The following is a 19,581-nucleotide window of genomic DNA, read 5'->3' as shown; positions in this document are numbered from 1 at the left end:
GAGCGAAGGACCTCCCGCTGAATTGCCGCAGATCGCGATTGCGGCTTTTTTTTTTTTTTTGGCTGCTTGGGGTGGCAAAACCCCTGGAGCTGGCGCTGAGAGGAGGTATCTGAGCCTCTAGCTATTATCTTTGGAAAATCATGGGAGATGGAGAAAGATTCCAGAAGACTGGAAAAGGGCAAATATAGTGCCCATCTATAAAAAGGGAAATAAAAACAACCCAGGAAACTACAGACCAGTTAGTTTAACTTCTGTGCCAGGGAAGATAATGGAGCAAGCAAAAATCATCTGCAAACACTTGGAAGGTGGTAAGGTGATAGGGAATAGCCAGCATGGATTTGTAAAGAACAAGTCATGTCAAACCAAACTGATAGCTTTCTTTGATAGGAGAATGAGTCTTGTGGATAAGGGAGAAGCGGTGGATGTGGTATACCTAGACTTTAGTATGGCATTTGATATGGTCTCACACGATATTCTTATCAATAAACTAGGCAAATACAATTTAGATGGGGCTACTAAAAGGTGGGTGCATAACTGGGTGGATAACCGTACTCAGAGGGTAGTTATTAATGGTTCCCAATCCTGTTGGAAAGGTATAACAAGTGGGGTTCCGCAAGGGTATGTTTTGGGACCGGCTCTATTCAATATTTTCATCAACGACTTAGATATTGGCATGGAAAGTACGCTTATTAAGTTTGCAGATGATACCAAACTGGGAGGGATTGCAGCTGCTTGGAGGACAGGGTCATAATTCAAAATTATCTGGACAAATTGGAGAAATGGTCTGAGGTAAACAGGATGAAGTTTAACAAAGACAAATGCAAAGTGCTCCACTTAGGAAGACAAAAATCAGTTTCACACATAGAGAATGGGAAGAAACTGTCTAGGACGGAGTACGACAGAAAGGGATCTAGGGGTTATAGTGGACCACAAGCTAAATATGAGTCAACAGTGTGATGCTGTTGCAAAAAAAGCAAACGTGATTCTGGGATGCATTAACAAGTGTGTTCTGAGCAAGACACGAGAAGTCATCCTTCCGCTCTACTCTGCTCTGGTTAGGCCTCAACTGGAGTATTGTGTCCAGTTCTGGGCACCGCATTTCAAGAAAGACGTGGAGAAATTGAAGAGGGTCCAGAGAAGAGCAATGATTAAAAGTCTAGAGAACATGACCTGTGAAGGAAGGCTGAAAGAATTGGGTTTTTTTTAAGTTTGGAAAAGAGAAGACTGAGCGGGGACATGATAGCAGTTTTCAGGTATCTAAAAGAGTGTCATCAGGAGGAGGGAGAAAAGTTGTTCACCTTAGCCTCTAAGGATAGAACAAGAATCAATAGGCTTAAATGCAGCAAGGGAGGTTTAGGTTGGGCATTAGGAAAAAGTCCTGTCAGGGTGGTTTAACACTGGAATAAATTGCCTAGGGACGCTGTGGAATCTCCATCTCTGGAAATATTTAAGAGTAGGTTAGATAAATGTCTATCAGACGGTATTTGATCCTGCCCTGAGGGCAAGGGACTGGACTCGATGACCTCTCGAGGTCCATTCCAGTCCTAGAATCTATGAATCTACTGCATTATTTTGAGAAATAAAATATGCAGAATTTTGCATTTTGGGGCATAGAATTCCCCCAGGAGTATGATATTATGTTGTTCTGGTTCACTTTGCCACCGTAGTGTTCTCTGTGAAATTTTTGTTATACAGTCCAGAGTTTCAATTTACAATGAAGATTTTTTTCAATCTCAATGAAGTTTGCTCAACTGTTCACCAACATTTGCACTTTCACATCAGCTCACTCAAGCAAAATACCAGTGAACGTCAATAGGTTAAAATATGCATGACAATTAATGAATTCATAAGCTGTGACAGATGTCCAACTTTTTAGAGTGTATATATATGACTCATTGTTCTTGGACATGAGTAGTATCAGCTAAGAGTAACATTTTACAGTAATATAATTTGTAATTGACCCTGCCCTCCTAAGAAAGTATGTGAGTGTCTGTTTTGGTACTAAACAGTTCATTCTCAAATTAGAAACTATGCAGAGCTTCAAAGGATATTGATAGGTCTGGTCCCTGCCACAGCCAGTAGGAGCTTTTTTCTGACTGCCTCAGTTAGGGCACACAAAATTCAGCCTCTCCCTCTGAAAAAATGAGTCAGAATGGCTTCTTGTAACCACATTGAGCAGGTTTATCCAATCAAGGAGCCAGAGCCAATGTCTTGTGACTTTTGTAACCAGTCTCAAGCAACCCATCTCTAAATGTGATCCTGAATAAACGTACCACAAAAAATATTTAATAGTCAGGGCCAGCTCTAGGCACCAGTGTTCCAAGCATGTGCTTGGGGCGGCACTTTTCAAGGAGCGGCACTCTGGCTTTTATTTATTTTTTTTGCTTGGGACGGCAAAAAACCTGGAGCCGGCCCTGTTAATAGTAATCCAACTAGCAGTACATTTTATAGTTTTTTTCATGAATTGTGACTTTTACTGAAACTTCTGCCATTTCACACACATTTAAAACATTTGTTTTAAAAAGAAACTAAATGAAATATGAAAGAAACAAATGTAGACAGAAATCAAAATTATTAGTTATGAATTATTTTCTCAAATCTGGTACTGAGAAGCAACATACGGTGTGTGGATTTGTGTAAATGAGATAGAGGTAACAAGTGCATGTGTGTGTGTGCGTGTGTGTGTGAGAGAGATATGCAAGGTGAATAAGAATATATTTTTCCATACAGGATGTGAAGAACTGCAGAAACTTGACCTGACAGCAAATTTCATTGGAGAACTGTCCAGTATTGAAATCCTAAAACACAACATACATCTTAGAGAACTCTTTCTGGTGGGGAATCCATGCACTGAGTTTGAGGGTTACAGACAGTTTGTGGTGGCAACTCTTCATCAATTAAAAGTATGTTTTGGGTTTTTTTAATGGATTTGGATCCAAGCGAGTATCTAAAAGTGATACATTCCTCCTTAATGCTTGGAGTCAGAATTGTTCACTGAACACACTAATACAAAACAACATTTCTGCTTGTGATAGGAATGCCCTACTTGTTGTCCATAGGAAATTAAATTCTTCCATAAAGGAGAATTGATATTGATAAATAACACAGTTATGATAATGGCTTAGCCAAAATATATTTTGGCTATCTTTTATATTTTTATCAGAGATCTTTGAATGAAGTCTTGGTTTTTCTTTGCAAACAATTCTAACTCCGAGGAGGGAAAATGTACCAAAGAGTTCTAATTTTTGTGTAAAAGAACAGTATATTTGTAGCTGATTTTCATGCATGAGGAAAGTGCTGGATTGATAGTACCAAAAATGTTAAAACTTCTGTAAAACCCTTTTGAAGTCAGTAGAAGGATTATAACTGATGTAAATTGGATCACACCACATATGAGATGGGTACTCTATGCAACAGCAGGAATTACAGTATAGACTCCCAGATAGGATGACATAAATATAAGCAGACCTCTTTACCCACAACCACAGTTTCAGGGAGAAAAGTCATTACAATCCACATATAAGCTCAGGATTTTATACACAGAATTATACAGTGCCAGAGGACTTGCAGCAATCAGATGCTTGTTCTTCGTAATGTTTCTAGCCAACTCCCTAGATGGCTGAAGATGAAACTCATCCAGGCTTAAACTCTGTTGACTGTAGAACTTAAGCACTTTTTCTGGCACCCTAGAGACCAGCATCTCTCTGGGGGCAATTCCCTTCTACTATATGGAGTTAAACTGAATCATATATAAGTGGAGCCTTTAATCCTTCCTAAAATGTCAGAAAGTCAGCACATATACAAGTGTTTACAGTATTTTCAATAATATGCTACATGCATTGATCCAGTTTAAGATACTCTGACAGCCTGAACAATGCGTTATTTACAATCTTAAATGTTTCAGCTGTAGCCTAATTTACATAATACTAAGAAGTTATTGGAAGTCTTGTAGATTCTCCATTTGTATATTAAAGCTGATATAATCAAAATTAACTCAGTGCTTGATGGATTTATTGATTTGTGTGTGAGGTTTTCAGTTTTTGTCAATTTTGTATTTTTTATTTGGGGTTTTTTTTGCTCTTTTGAGAAGTGTTTGGATAGTAAAGAAATAGAACGTTCTGAGAGGATTCAGGCATTGCAGAACTATCGACAAGTAGAGAAGCAAATTCGAGACCAGGAACAGGTTTACCTTGTCAAAAGGGCCAGAGAAAAAGAAGAGGCCCTAAAAAAATTCCAAGAAAAGCAGGAGAAGAAGAAAGAAAAACAAATAAAACCTAAACCTGGATTTGACAGACGTTGGTACACAGACGTCAACAACATCAAGTATGTAAATTGATATCAGTCCTCTTCTTTTTTCTGTTTTTGATAAGGAATTGCTTTTCCTGAGGAAATAATAATTACCTGGTACCAGGGCCAGATTTCCCATTAGGCACAGTAGGCACATGCCTAGGCGTGCTGGCATTCTAGGGGTGCCTAAAAATTCAAATTTTGCCACTCCTGTGTCCCAGCAGGGGGCAGGGCCAGCTGAGGGAGAGACAGCCCCATGTAGTCCTGTTGGAGCACTTCTTGCCTGGTGAACAGTCACCTCCCAGCAGGGCCAGTGAGTGCAGCCAGGGGGCAGGGCTTGGGAGAATGAGTCTCTGGGAGCATTTGGGGGGGGGCTTTGGGCAGTGGGGGCTTGTAGGGGGTGGGGGGAGGTCTGTGTGTGTTGGGACGCTGGGCACGGGAGGGTCTGGGGCACTGGAAAGTTGTGTGGGGGGCGCTGGGCAGTGGGGAAGCTGTGGATGGAGGGGTGCTTGGCAGTGGGGCACCTAAAAGTTAAAAGTGGTGGGGTTCCCCACCCACTGTGATTAGGAGCTCCAAGCCGCTCCAGGCAGCTGGGGTACCCCACAGCTCCTGGCCATTGTAGGCAGCAGTGTGGGAGCTCCAAGCTGCCGTGGGCGGCAGAGGCACCCTGCATCTCCCAGCCACTGCGGGGGCAGGGGGACTCTGAGCCTCTGCACCTAGGGGTGCCCAAAGTGGAAATCCTGCCCTGCTTGGTACATTACTTTTTACATTCTGCTTTTAAAATTGTGTATGTTTATCTTCATTGCTGATCTCACCTCTAATAGTCTACCCTCTTCATGCACTGATCCCCACAATAGGAGAGCAGAATTGATCAGAGAACAGAACAGAGGATTTGGGGATCTTTTGATTGGGAAACCCTGTAGGTTTTTGTTTCCTAAACCCAGTCTACTTTGTGGCTCTAAAATTATTTGCACTTTGGAAGAAGTTTTCTTAGATTAGATGGATCCAGACGGTGGAAAGCCTATTTAGAGTGAGAAACATTATAAAAGAATGTTTGCAGTCCAGTTGCCATTCTTGTCTATGGATAGTAATGTAGTATCTTGTGTTCCACGGAGACAGTATTATGGAAATTTGGGCTTATAAATGCTAATTCAGTCAAAACTTCAATGTTCACCTCTCATACATCCAAAAGTCCTGAAAGTTAAAGTGGTTTAGGCTCTAGAGAAGATTATCACTGCTGAAGCCTTAATAGATTGCTTGGCTACAGTTGCCATTCAGTAATGGCTTCATTTTGCAAGTATTTGCTCTCCAGGAACACTTCCTGTCTCATATAATGTCCCTATTTCTTCATATTGTTTTTATTCACAGTTCCGCCCTCCCCCTTCATTTTCTTAACATTGTTCTGAGTCTTCTCATGTGTCTCATTATCTTTCTGTCACATTTAACACACACCTTTTCTTCATATATTTACACATACTTCTCACCCCTCTCCTCAGACAACTGTAATTAATAGGCTATCTAGATTTTTATAAGGTCAATGTGGAATCTGGGTGACCACTTCTTTCTTGATAAACGAGACATATTCTAGCTGAAGATTTGCATTCCCAATGGAAATTTCCTTCTCTTCATTCTTTCTTTTGAGCTATTCTGTTGTTTTAGCACTTTATTAAAGTTTTCTGCCTTTTTTTTTGTACTGAAAAATTATGCTCCTTCAAGGATATCTTTGCTGTAATGTCACCTTTGTAGCTATCTGATGTAATTATGGTTAGAAAATTGATATGGTTCAGGCTAGTGAGTCATTGATTCTTATCCAAGAAATCAGTCAACAAGACCCATCCAATGAATTACTAATACAATATAGGGTGCTTATAGTTGTCTGATGTTTGTCTTTGACTTAATTGGTATCTGTGCATATGTTAGAATTGTCACGCAGAAGAATTGAAGGAAATCTGAAGAACTAATGGTTTAAGCACAGGACTGCATGATAGGAAAGCTGTGTTTTATTCCTTGGTCTGCCATAGACTTGCTGTGTAGTCATGGGCAAAAGTCAAGATGACAAGATGGAACCATATATTGCCATATTTGAGTCCAGCTACTTCAAAGAAAATTAACAAGAAATGTAAATGAAACATTAAGGGAAAAACAGAACAGTTAGGTAAGCTACCCTGAGTCTCATGGAATATTCTGGTATTGGTAGAGTAACTGGCTCTGTGGATGAGGGGAAAGCAGTGGACGTGTTACTCCTTGACTTGAGCAAAGCTTTTGATACCGTCTCCCACAGTATTCTTGCCAGCAAGTAAAAGAAGTATGGGCTGGATGAATGGACTATAAGGTAGATAGAAAGCTGGCTAGATCATTGGGCTCAATGGGTAGTGATCAACGGCTCCATGTCTAGTTGGCAGCTGGTATCAAGCGGAGTGCCCCAAGGGTCGGTCCTGGGGCCGGTTTTGTTCAATATCTTCATTAATGATCTGGAGGATGGTATGGATTGCACCCTCAGCAAGTTTGCAGATGACTCTAAACTGGGAGGAGTGGTAGATACGCTGGAGGGTAGGAATAGGATACAGACAAATTAGAGGTTTGGACCAAAAGAATTCTGATGAGGTTCAACAAGGACAAGGACGGAAGAATCCTATTCACTGCTACAGACTAGGGACCGAGTGGCTAGGCAGCAGTTCTGCAGAGAAGGACCCAGGGGTTACAGTGGACGAGAAGCTGGATATGAGTCAACGGTGTGCCCTTGTTGCCAAGAAGGCTAACGGCATTTTGGGCTGTATAAGTAGGAACATTGCCAGCAGATTGATGGATGTGATCATTCTCCTCTATTTGGTATTGGTGAGGCCTCATTTGTAGCACTGTGTCCAGTTTTGGGCCCCACACTGCAAGAAGGATGTGGAAAAATTGGAAAGAGTCCAGCGGAGGACAACAAAAATGATTAGGGGGCTGGAGCACATGACTTATGAGGAGAGGCTGAGGGAACTGGGATTATTTAGTCTGCAGAAGAGAAGTATGAGGAGGGGATTTGATAGCTGCTTTCATCTACCTGAAAGGGGGTTCCAAAGAGGATGGATCTAGACTGTTCTCAGTGGTAGCAGGTAACAGAACAAGGAGTAATGGTCTCAAGTTGTAGTGGGGGAGGTTTAGGTTGGATATTAGGAAAAACTTTTTTCACTAGGAGGGTGATGAAGCACTGGAATGGGTTACCTAGGGAGGTGGTGGTTTTTAGGGCCAAGCTTGACAAAGCCCTGCTGGGATGATTTAGTTGGTGCTGGTCCTTCTTTGAGCAGGGGGTTGGACTAGATGGCCTCCTGAGTTCCCTTCCAACCCTGATATTCTATGATTCTATGATAATTAATTATACTACTATATAAATTGGTGTGAGGACAAAATTGCTGCAGGATCCATTACCATGCACTGCTACTCTTTCCACATTTCAAGGAATACCGTTCTGTGTACTCTTTTTCTAGCCCAGATCCCCTAGAAGACAAAGAAAACCACCAGCAGAAGGAAACAGAAAAGGAATACCAAGAATGGGAAATTGATAAAGATGATGAAGAGGACAGAGCTTTTTGGGAGGAACCCACACCTTATACTCCAGAGTATAGATTAGAAGCTCACAGACATCTTGAAGAAAAAAGGAGAGTTAAAGAAAATATAAGGTATCTTGGTTTTTACATAAGCCCTAAATTGGTTAAGGGGTAGATTTTCAAAGGCATAAAGTCCAGGCAGTCACCCAAATCCTACTGAAAGTCCAGTGAGAGTTGGGTGCTTAATTCCCACTTGTGCCAAAATGAAATGCTGTCTACTCTGTGCATTGTTCACTTTTGTTTCTTTGTATTATTCATGATACCTGATACTGTTTTTCTCCAAACAGTTTTTTTTTATTTTAATTGGTTGTTTCTATATTCAGTCCCAGTTTATGTTTTTAAAAAGTTCAGTGTTCGGTCATCTAAATAGTATCTTCATTGCACTTGAGTGCTTACTTCTGCTATTAAAAGCATTTACTATGAGAGCATGCAATAGCATTCTAAAGAATTTTTGCAGAAGCAGTACTTCATGCACCTTTTCCATATGACTTACAAAATTCCATGCACGTCTCACCATGAAAATTGGTTCTCGAGTAACAAGATCTTGCATGTTGTATGTGCTCTTTGGGTCAGGAGAACAATCTTAATGCACGATCTCTGAAAAGTCATCCAAGTTTTTGTTTGTTTTTTTTTAGGATGCCACTGGAACTCCACATAAACTGAAACCAATGCATGGATATTTTACTAGATTTTTTTTTATAGCTGTAGGCTGACATTTTCAAAGATAGTGGGTGCCTAAAGTTAGGGTCCTAAATTTATATTTAGGTACCTGAACAAAAGTAACCTGCTTCTCAAATGAGCTGAGCCCTTTTAGCTCCCTATGATTTCCATGGGGCTTGTGGGTGCTCAGCTGTTCTGAAAATCGGGCCACTTATTTAGATGCCTGTATATGGATTTAGGAATCTAACGTTAGGCATCCACTTTTGAAAATGTCACCTACAGTATTTACACTAATATTCATTGAAAGATATCATAATCACTTATTTAAGACTTGAAACTACGCTACATTGGGTTATGATGCTGTCACATCTGAAACACTAAAGATGATTGGGTTTAGTCAGTACTAGGGAGATCTCCAAAGAAAATTTAGATTCTGTAGAAAGTGGTGTTGCAGTTCATTAGGTAATACTTTTCCTACTTTGCCAATATTAAATCAATGCCCCAGGATACTGTTAGAAGCACTCTTCTGGTGCTTTAAGTGCTATCTTTTGGATGAGAAGTAATAAGTTCTGACCACTTCTCATTAAAAATCCAGTGGCATTTTTGAGTATTAACTCCAGTGTCTAGTCCAAATTCCAGTTTGAATAATTATATTCTGCTTTTCTTAATTTCTCATGGAATTTCAATGAGATGATGAACCGTCCTGTCCTAAACTAATGTCATGTTTCATTTCACTAGTGGCTAGAGTCACTCATATATACACTATGAGGGGAGATTCTCGTAGCCAGAGAGTATTGGGGGATGTGATTTCAAGGTATCTTGAAGCAATTTAACCAACTTCCTATTTTCTTTTGAAGTTTTACTAATTCATTACATTTTATATGTAAATCACGTCAACTAGGTGAATATCGACAAGTTGTGGACCAAGAAAGAATGTGATATTTGCAGCATGATACTTTTAAGGAAAATCTAGTTAGATTTTTTCCATGAGCGAGAATCAAATTCTTCCCTGTCATATCACTAAGATTTCTAGCTAAAAGCAACAAAAATATCCATTAAATATGTAGGCATCTTAAATTATCAAGCAAAATACTAATGATGGAGATCTAGACTCTTTTAGGATGAATTGGTTTGGTCAAAAGCACTGAAGGGATTGCTTGTTCATTGCACTAATCGAAAGGCTAGGTACAATTTCACTAGTGATAGGTGGGATTGGGAAGGGAAAGTTGTAGGAAACCCTGATTTTATCATAGATATGTCTTATGATAACTTTGAAGGAAAAGGAAAACAGTAAAGATGTGCCAAAAAATCCTCAAACCCCCACACAAACACCACTACCAGATAATTGTTCAAATATTTACATGGATTCACTTTGGTCATACTCATTCCCTTTTTATGTTTACTTCCTGCAAACATTTGAGTAATCAAGTATGACTAGCACAAAATGTTCCCAGGAAGCATATTTCAAAGGTTCATGCATAAGTATTTGGAGAAACCAATTTTAAATTCACATGCACTACTATTTGAATCAGAAATGCCTGCAGATGATAGTAATGAGACTGCATGATTTATGTGAAAAATCATAACTAGCAGCACACCTTACATTTCAAACATTTGAGATCAATCCATTAACTACATTTTTGGGAAAAATAAATGTACATATCAGACAAATCTGAGGAAATTGCAATCTGCTCACAGATAAGAAAAGAAAAAGAAGTTAAGCTCAATGAATAAAGAACATGTTTGCTGAAAATTATTTGCTCACCTTTACTGGCAGGTTAAAATAACTTTTCTAGTGCAAAAGACACATTGTATAACCTGTATTATTACTAGAGGAGCTTGTCATTTTAAAATAAAAAACTAGATCACATTGAACTTGCTGCCATGTTTCTCTTCATTCTTTCTTTGCTGCTTCACAAAAGGATAATAATGTAATAATAAACCTTTGTTTCCTTTTCTTTCTCTCTTTTTTTAATTAAAGAGGACAAAAAATGAAAGAGAAGCCACCTAGGACTTTGATCACCACAGACGGAAAAGTTCTGAATATGAATGAGCCAAAGTATGTGAGGAAAAATAATAACTTTAAATGAGTGAACTAGTATTTTGCTTTTTATAATAGGGTTGATTGTGTAGCTGAAGGTATGTGATAATGTAACAGGTCTAACAAATACTATAACCCAGTGCAATATTTTAGTTCTGTTGAGGACGCAAGGTTAATAATAGCAATATCCTGAAATTAGGGAACTAATGAATTATCAATCAGTTCAAAAATATTTAGCCACTTGCTCTATAACATTAAAAGAACTATTTATCTATAAAGATATCAGGTATTTTACTGTTTTCCCTTCTAAGGTGTAGGGATTTTGCTAATTATGGAAACGGGTTAATTATGTTTGACCATAATTGTATGAACAGGCATTTTAAATGTAGAAAAAATATATCAGAGTAGTGTTTCTAGACTAAATCATTGCCTCCACTTGTAGGTGGGATGGAAACCTGTCAGATCTGGCCAATGGAAGCCCCTCTATTAGAATCAGGTTCAGTAGCAGAGGAGAGAGTGGAGCTGGGGGAAAACTCACCTACATTTTATTGCTGACATAGTTATTATGTGATACTGAAACTTTTCTGGAAGATGTTTCCAGAAATATCAGCTAGGTGGGGAGCCAACAGCAGCATGGTTCCATTGGAGCTCTGCTGCTTTTCGTTGGGAGAGGGGTAGGAAATAGAGTGGCAGCACAGAGGTTCCCTACAGATTGCCTTTGTCCCCAGGAGCTCCCATAAGATAGCAAGCATCTCTTTCTCCTCTTCTCTGGAGGGAATGAAGACGCCCCGTGAAGGGAACCTCAGGATATTTCCTGACCCCTAGACAAGTTTTTCCCATGTTGGGGGTGAAATGATAGTTTGTGTCTTTTCCTAAGACCAAGTCAGCTGCAAAAAGCAAAGCTAACATAGCTTTTGATGATTAGTATGGAGAGAATGTTGTTACATCTTTGGAAGGACAATCTAAAACTATGCACATTTAAGGGATTTGGAAACTGGCATTTTAATTTTCAGTGGTATGAATGGAATGAATAGCAGTGGCAGAAGTATTGGTGTTTATTCCGAGTATATCAGAAGCTCACCCTTGTATTGATGTCTCCACTTTGTTATAAAAATGTGTTGACAGCAATACAAAAAAAGAGTAATTTTCTGTGCAAAGACAAGTGTATAACAGCTTAAAATTTTGTGTTGACAGTACTGAATTATGGTTCTGAGAGGTACAGACATTTAGAATAAAGCTCCAGCATTATTCCTTTAGAAATAATGCTGCCCCAGAGTTTTGCACTGTTGATAGTTACTAGAGATGTACTATTCATACAGGTCTTCTGCATTGGAATTTAGTCAGTGGATTTACGTGTATAGGGCCATATTATGATAGGCAGTTGTACAGGTGCGTGGAAAGCACACAAAGAGCTTCCACCCCCATATTGCATGGTATACACCAGGGCCTGTGACAGTTCCGGTACTCATTGCACCCCTGGTAGTGAATGGTACCCAAAAGAGAACATAGAAGATACATTTACAGCAAGGCACTTGGAATGCACTTTCCCTCCCCACCATGGCTTCTGCATGGCTGCTGCATAAAGTCGCCTCAGTCTGACTGTACTGAAATAGAGAGGACTAACAAGTAACAAATATTACTGGCACATACATTTTATAGTTGAGAGACCCATTTATTAAAACTTCTAAGAGCTGAATTTTCCCCATCAATTATCTGAAACCCAGTGTATCCGAGCTAGCATGAGTCTAAATAGAAGCCTAGCTGCAGTATCATGGCTAGTAGCAGCAGAGGCACAGCTTAGTTGTGCCATGTATGTACCCAACAGTTTCACGTGGGTTTGTGCTCAGCACCCTAAGCCATGCCTCTGCTGCCACTATGCATGCCACTGTGGCTACACTGCCATCAAGCTAGTTCAAACGTATGTACAGGAGCAGAGGAATTACACTCCCAGCTCATAGTGTAGATGAAGCCACAGATATACCCACATTTTCTGCACCAGAAAAGTTTTCACCAGCAGATGTCTCTGTTCCTGCAGTGACAGCTGGATTTTAATGAAACTGACCGTGTACTCTACTTTTAATTAGGTTTTCAGTTAAGAAGAAAAAATCCCCCCCAAAAATAAAACAGAACCCAGTTCAAACATCAGTAGTGTACTCATTCATGTAGAGAAGCTGTAGATGATTCTAAAAAAACATATGAAGTATCTTCTAAATTATGTCGGTATTGATCTAAAAAATGCTAGCAGTTGAATGTAAAGTTATGGAACTGTATGCTCACACAAATCAGTTGTATTTATTCTGAAGATGTATTTTTTATCATTGTTACTAGGCTTCATTTCTTTTTGAAAGATGATGAGGAAAACAACCAGTTCATCCTGGATCTTGCTGTTTATAGGTCAGAATTTATTATCCTGATATTTGGGAGCAATTGTCATTGCTGTCATACGCTGATATGCAGTATTCAAAATTCACCCTTCCCCACACACTAGGACTTTGTGAAGGGAACAGAGCAAGGGGGGAATGGAAGGAATAGAATCCACCCCCAAACCTGTGGGCAGGTGATGGGGTCCTTCATATCTTGAATAGCCATTATCCTGTAGGCTCCTTTTATAGGCGTTCTATACTGTTGGATCCATGTAAGCACAGTTCCAGTGGTCCTTTCCTGAGTCCACAACAGGAGTTCCTTCAGCCCCAACCTATTTAGAGTTATGCAAAATCTCCCCTGCCTTCCTCACCCCCCCCCCCCACCCGCCCCGCAAAACCCCTACTCTTTAGCTCTTCTGTTCATGATCGCTTCCCTCTGCACTGTAGTGGAAGAATTTTGGTCCATGTGAGCACCCAGCAGAGTAAAGCTTGTGCAGTTATTGGTTATACATGAACCAAGATATCTTCTAGGAATTATTTTGAGGAAGTTCTATGGTCTGTGTTATATAGGAGGTCAGACTAGATGATCAAATGATCACAATGGTTCCCTCCTGGCCTTGGATTCTATAAAACACTCTTGTTGTATTGGAGGGCTTTTCCCCTTTATACTCTGGTATTTCTGAATTATCAGAATATGACTTTGTTTTAAGCTGTGGAAACGCTGTTCAAGTGTTGACAACAATAAGACTTTGAAACTGGTATGTAATAGTATATGCTCTTCAGTGAGGATTGCAAACGTCACAAAATTTGAAAAAGTTAGCCAAGAAGTAAAGAAGTTCTAATAGAAGGAAGAAGAGAAAGTGATACATTGTACCTTCAGTGATGGGCTGAAGAGTGTATAGATTGCTTGGTCAATAGCAGATGTTAATCAAAGTAGATTCTTTACAGCTTACAAACCTTATTCAACAATATTGAAATACAAAAATGCTGCATCTAGTGTTGATGTAGTCCATTACAGTTCACTGAGTTCCTGAAAACCGAATGTAAAAAGTTATTCTTCATATGGGAGTCAGTGTAGCCTAGTGGATAGAACACTAGACTGGGACTCAAGAGATCTGGGTTGTATTGTGAGCTTGCCCACTGGCTTGCTGGGTGACTTTAGGCAAGTCACTTCACCTCCCAATGCCTCAGTTTCCCAGTCTGTAAAATTCGGATAATTATATTAACCTTGCATGGTGACAGGTTTCAGAGTGGTAGCCGTGTTAGTCTGTGTCAGCAAAACAACGAGGAGTACTTGTGGCACCTTATAGAATAACACATTTATTTGGGTGTAAGCTTTCATGGGCTAAAACCCACATCATCAGATGCATGGACTGGAAAATACAGTAGGAAGATATATATAACAGTACATGAAAAAATGGGAGCTGCCTTACCAAGTGTGGGTTCAGTTTTTCGTCCTGTTGATAATAGCACACTTTAATTGAATTGTCTCATTAGAACAATTATTGTTTATTATTTGTATTGCTATAACAATCCAATGTCTAAATAATAATCTCCCATTGTGCTGGCCACTGTAAAAACACAATCCCAGTCCCAAAGAGCTTAAATTCTAAGATTCTCTCTAGGGCTGTTGATTAATCACAGTTAACTCATGCGATTAACTCAAATAAATTAATTGCAATTAAAAATTAATCATGATTAATTGCAGTTTTAATCATACTTTTAAACAATAGAATACCAATTGAAAGTTATTAAATATTTTGGATGTTTTTCTACATTTTCAAATATTTGATTTCAATTTACAACATAGAATACAAAATATATAGTGCTCACTTTATATTATTATTTTTATTAAAATATGTGCACTGTAAAAATGATAAACAAAAGAAATAGTATTTTTCAATTCACTTCATACAAGTACTGTAGTGCAATCTCTATCGTGAAAGTGCAACTTACAAATGTAGATTTTTTTTTAACTCAAAAACAAAAGAATATAAAACTTTAGTGCCTACAAGTCCACTCAGTCCTACTTCTTGTTCAGCCAATCGCTAAGAGAAACAACTTTGTTTACATTTACGGGAGATAATGCTGCCTGCTTCATATTTACAATATCACCTGAAAATGAGAACGGGTGTTAGCATGGCACTGTTGTAGTTCACATCGTAAGATATTTACATGCCAGATGCTCTAAAGATTCATATGCGTCTTCATGCTTCATCCATTGTTCCAGAGGACATGCTTCTATGTTGATGATGCTCGTTAAAAAAAAATGTGTTAATTAAATTTGTGACTGAACTCCTTGGGGGAGAATTGTATGTCTCCTGCTCTGAATTCTACCATGTATTTTATGTTATGGCAGTCTCAAATGACGACCAGCACGTTGTTCGATTTAAGAACATTTTCATTGCAGATTTGACAAAATGCAAAGAAAGTACCAATGTGAGATTTCTAAAGATGGCTAGAGCACTCAACCCAAGATTTAAGAATCTGAAGTGCCTTCCAAAGTCTGAGAGGGATGAGGTGTGGAGCATGCTTTGAGAAGTCTTTAAAGAGCAACACTCTTATGCGGAAATTACAGAACCCGAACCACCAAATAAGAAAAAAATCAACCTTCTGCTGATGGCATCTGACTCAGATGATGAAAATGAACATGTGTCGGTCTGCACTGCTTTGGATCATTATCAAACGGAACCTATTGTCAGCAGGGACACATGTCCTCTGAAATGGTGGTTGAGTTATGAAGGGACATATGAATCTTTAGCGCATCTGGCACGTAAATATCTTGCAACACTGGCTACAACATTGCAGTATGAATACCTGTTCTCACTTTCAGGTGACACTGTAAATGAGAAGCGGGCAGTGTTACCTCCTGCAAATGTAAACAAACTTGTTTGTCTAAGCGATTGGTAGAATAAGAAGTAGGACTGAGTGGACTTGTAGGCTCTTAAGTTTTACACTGGTTTATTTTTAAATGCGGGGGGAAGGGTTGGTACATAATTCTACATTTGTAAGTTCAACTTTCATGATAAAGTGATTGCAGTACAGCACTTGTATTAGGTAAATTGAAAAATACTATTTTCTTTTTTATAGTGCAAATATTTGTAATAAAAATAAATAAAAAGTAAGCACTGTTCACCTTGTAATCTGTGTTGTAATTGAAATCAACACATTTAAAAATGTAGAAAACATCCAAAAATGTGGGGGAGGTATAGCTCAGTGGTTTGAGCATTGGCCTGCTAAACCCAGGGTTGTGAGTTCAGTCCTTGAGGGGATCACTTAGGGATCTGGGGCAAAAACTGGTCCTGTTAGCGAAGGCAGGGAGCTGGACTCAATGCCCTTTCAAGGTCCCTTTCAGTTCTAGGAGATTGATATGTCTTCAATTATTATATTATTATTATTATAAAATATTTAAATAAATGGTATTGTTATTGTTTAACAGAGTGATTAATTGTGTGATTAATCATGCTTAATTTTTAATCACGCAATTAATCACAATTAATTTTTTTAATTGATTGACAGCCCTAATTCTCTCACATAACTTAATTACATTAGAGTAATCAAATGGAATTTTTTCAAATTGCAAACCCATAATTAATGAGTTGCATAGTCTTAACTGCTTTCTCCTGAACAATGATATTAACTTACTTAAACAAAATTCACTTTTATTTAATTCTGAAGACATCTGGACAGCTCTCTAATTGATGTTGATGTCCAGCCAACTTACCTCCGCGTAATGGTGAAGGATAAGGTTTGTATTTTCTTATTACTTTCATTTAAAATTGAGAATTCCACTTTTCATGTCTGTTGTTACTCATTTTCTGGGTTTACTTTTGGCTATTGTAGGGCCTAAATCTTTCCCCATTGAAATCATGGCAAAGCTCTTACTTAGATCAACAGAAGCAAGACTAGACTCTTAGGAACTTATCTCGTGCTTGGTAAAGTTAATTGGAATCTTGCCATTGAATTCAATGGACACTCAGATCCTCAAAGTTGTATAGGTACATAACTCCCATTGAAATCAATCAGTTAATTTCAGTGTAACTTAGGCACCTAAGTACCTTTGAGTATTTGGGCCTTACTGGCTTGTAATGTCACACCAAAAGAGAAAAAAAAGGCATAGGTCTAACTGATTGGTAACCACGTAAGTCTGAATAGAAATCAATAGTGTCATTAGGTTAGGAAATAAACATAAAAGTTCAAAAGTACTCATAAACCCTTTTTTAAATATATTACTCCAAGTGGTGTGTAACCACACAGAAAAAAGCCACTTACCACACTGATACTATTTGTGACCAAGAAGAGAACTGGGGAGGTATGGACAGTGAAATATGCTGGATTCTACTCACAACTTTTTTACACCAGAGTAACTTCACTTCAGTAGAGATACTGCTTGTTTATACCAAGCAGGGCCGGCTCCAGGCACGAGCGCACCAAGCGCGTGCTTGGGGCGGCATGTCGCAAGGGGCGCTTTTTCAGTTGCTGGGAGGGCAGCAGGCGGCTCCGGTGGACCTCCCGCAGGCGTCCCTGTGGAGGGTCCGCTGCTCCCGCGGCTCTGGTGGAGCATCCGCAGGCACGCCTGCGGGAGGTCCACCGGAGCCGTGAGATCAGCGGACCCTCCGCAGGGATGCCTGCGAGAGGTCCACCGGAGCCGCGGGACTGGCGAGCAGCAGAGCGCCCCCTGTGGCGTGCCGCCGTGGTTGGGGCAGCGAAATGGCTAGAGCCGGCCCTGATACCAAGTAAAGTGAGACCAGGGCCGGCGCTTCCATTTAAGTGACCTAGGTGGTCGTCTAGAGCACCAGGATTTGGAAGGGCGACATTTTGCGGCTCTCGGTGGCAATTCGGCGGCGGGGAGGTCCTTCCGCACTCCGGGTCTTCGGCGGCAATTCTGGGAGGGTCCTTCACTCGCTTTGGGACCCACCGCTGAAGTGCCTCGAAGACCGGGAGCGCGGAAGGACCCCCCTGCTGCAGAATTGACGACGACGACCGGGAGCGCAGAAGGACCCTCACCTAGGGCGCCAAAAACCTTGGCGCTGCTCCTGAGTGAGACTAGAATTAGACCTGCAATTTGTAATTTACAGAGGACAGAGAGAACTGGATGTGTATTCTGCTGAAAGCGCCTTTTAAGAGACCTTCCATTTTCTGTCATTTTTGGTGATTTTTTTGTTTTTCAATTTAAATTGAAAACCAGAATCCCTATTTATAATTATACCAATTGCATAAGCACAAATTTCAAAATTACTTTCTCTGAAATAGATTCTCTTTCTCATTTAATTGCTAGTATAACTCAAACATCATTTCATATCTTTCTTTAAAAGTGTCACTTTTCTATTACAGCAGTTCAAGCATGCATATTATATATATTACATACACCTCCCATATAATGTAAATGAAGGTTGTTTAACACACAAATCAGTTATTTGAATTAGTATTAAAATATAATACATGATTCAGACCTATCCTACCCTTCAGATCAAAGTATATGTTAATGGTATTTCCGTATGCTTTCTATCTGGATAAAAAAAAATTTAATACGATATATTCTTTCCTATTTTCCTTTAGCCGTTTCAACTTGTGCTTCCTGAAGAGGTGAAGCCAGATAGCAGCTCTGCTAAGAGATCTCAGACAACTGGACATTTAGTTATCAGCATGCCAAAGGTATGTACATTCCTTTGGACAGACACCATACAAAGCTACTTGTATATCAACAGTACTTTGAGAAACATTTATAGATTGTACCTGAAATATGTTACTAACTAATGATATCAGATCAACATTTACTGTCAGAACTCATATCTATTAGAAAGAGCTTTATTCTTGCTTTCTTTTTCTTTCTTTAACAAAAAATAATCCTATTAGAACTGTTTAACTGTATTATTCATTTTAAAGCAAACTGCAGTATTTAGTATTTAAATATTTCATGAAGAATTTGCACTCCAAACAGAGAAGAATTGTGATAGCTCATGAGAACTAGAAAATTTAAACTGACTATGACTAGACAAGTCTACTTACAACTCTATAATGAGTGAAATGAGAAAAATACTTTAAAACATATGCATGCTTCACGTATATATGATGCAGACTACATTCCGCCTAGGTATGCTGGTCCAGCCAAGCTTTTTTTGACACAGTACTGTTGGGAAGAGGCAGAGTAACTTTTTTGTGCTCCCCTATCCTTTTAGCATAAATTAGAGCAGGCTTGAAGCTGCTGTGACTTACCATAGCCAGGATTGAAGGATTACTGGAGAACCAGGTGCTCTGGCCGTACCCTTTGCATCCTATGACATGCTCTTATGCTGTGCAACCATTGAAAGGTAGTGTTCGAACTGGCTATGCCAGCTGTTCATTGTCCTGGGCATTCCTCTTATGCAAGAGGAATCCCCAGCTGTCCAACTGGGGCAGTTTTCCCTTTCCCTTTGCACCATGATTCATTGCTAAGGGGATACAACTCGGGGATGAGGATCTGGCCCCATATTTAAAATTCTTTCAGTGACCATAAGCTACGGAGGTAGCCATAAGATAGGAACAGTATTTTTTTTTTAAATGTCTTTTATTCTAACACAGTTCTTTTTAAATTTTTATTTCCTTTACTCTAGTTCTGTGTCTTATATCTAGTCTTTTCCCCTCAAGTTGCACACAATCTGTC

The 19,581-nt window shown here is 39.4% G+C and overlaps 1 protein-coding gene across 2 annotated transcripts in view; it reads left to right on the top strand.

The window, feature by feature from the left end:
* Window positions 1-19,581, top strand: part of LRRC6 (leucine rich repeat containing 6) — a 62,204-nt gene that overhangs the window by 27,638 nt on the left and 14,985 nt on the right. Inside the window, exons 4-10 of one of the 2 annotated variants that reach the window (XM_030553846.1) lie at window positions 2,731-2,903; window positions 4,088-4,323; window positions 7,755-7,946; window positions 10,516-10,593; window positions 12,904-12,969; window positions 16,617-16,686; window positions 18,498-18,593. In XM_030553846.1, the coding sequence (XP_030409706.1) occupies window positions 2,731-2,903; window positions 4,088-4,323; window positions 7,755-7,946; window positions 10,516-10,593; window positions 12,904-12,969; window positions 16,617-16,686; window positions 18,498-18,593 (911 nt within the window). The remainder of the gene's footprint in view (window positions 1-2,730; window positions 2,904-4,087; window positions 4,324-7,754; window positions 7,947-10,515; window positions 10,594-12,903; window positions 12,970-16,616; window positions 16,687-18,497; window positions 18,594-19,581) is intronic. The other variant, XM_030553845.1, reaches the window with a different exon arrangement.

This window comes from Gopherus evgoodei, chromosome 2 (genome assembly GCF_007399415.2).
Source record: "Gopherus evgoodei ecotype Sinaloan lineage chromosome 2, rGopEvg1_v1.p, whole genome shotgun sequence".
Lineage (NCBI taxonomy): Eukaryota > Metazoa > Chordata > Testudines > Testudinidae > Gopherus > Gopherus evgoodei.
This window is presented reverse-complemented; position numbering and strand designations above follow the sequence as displayed.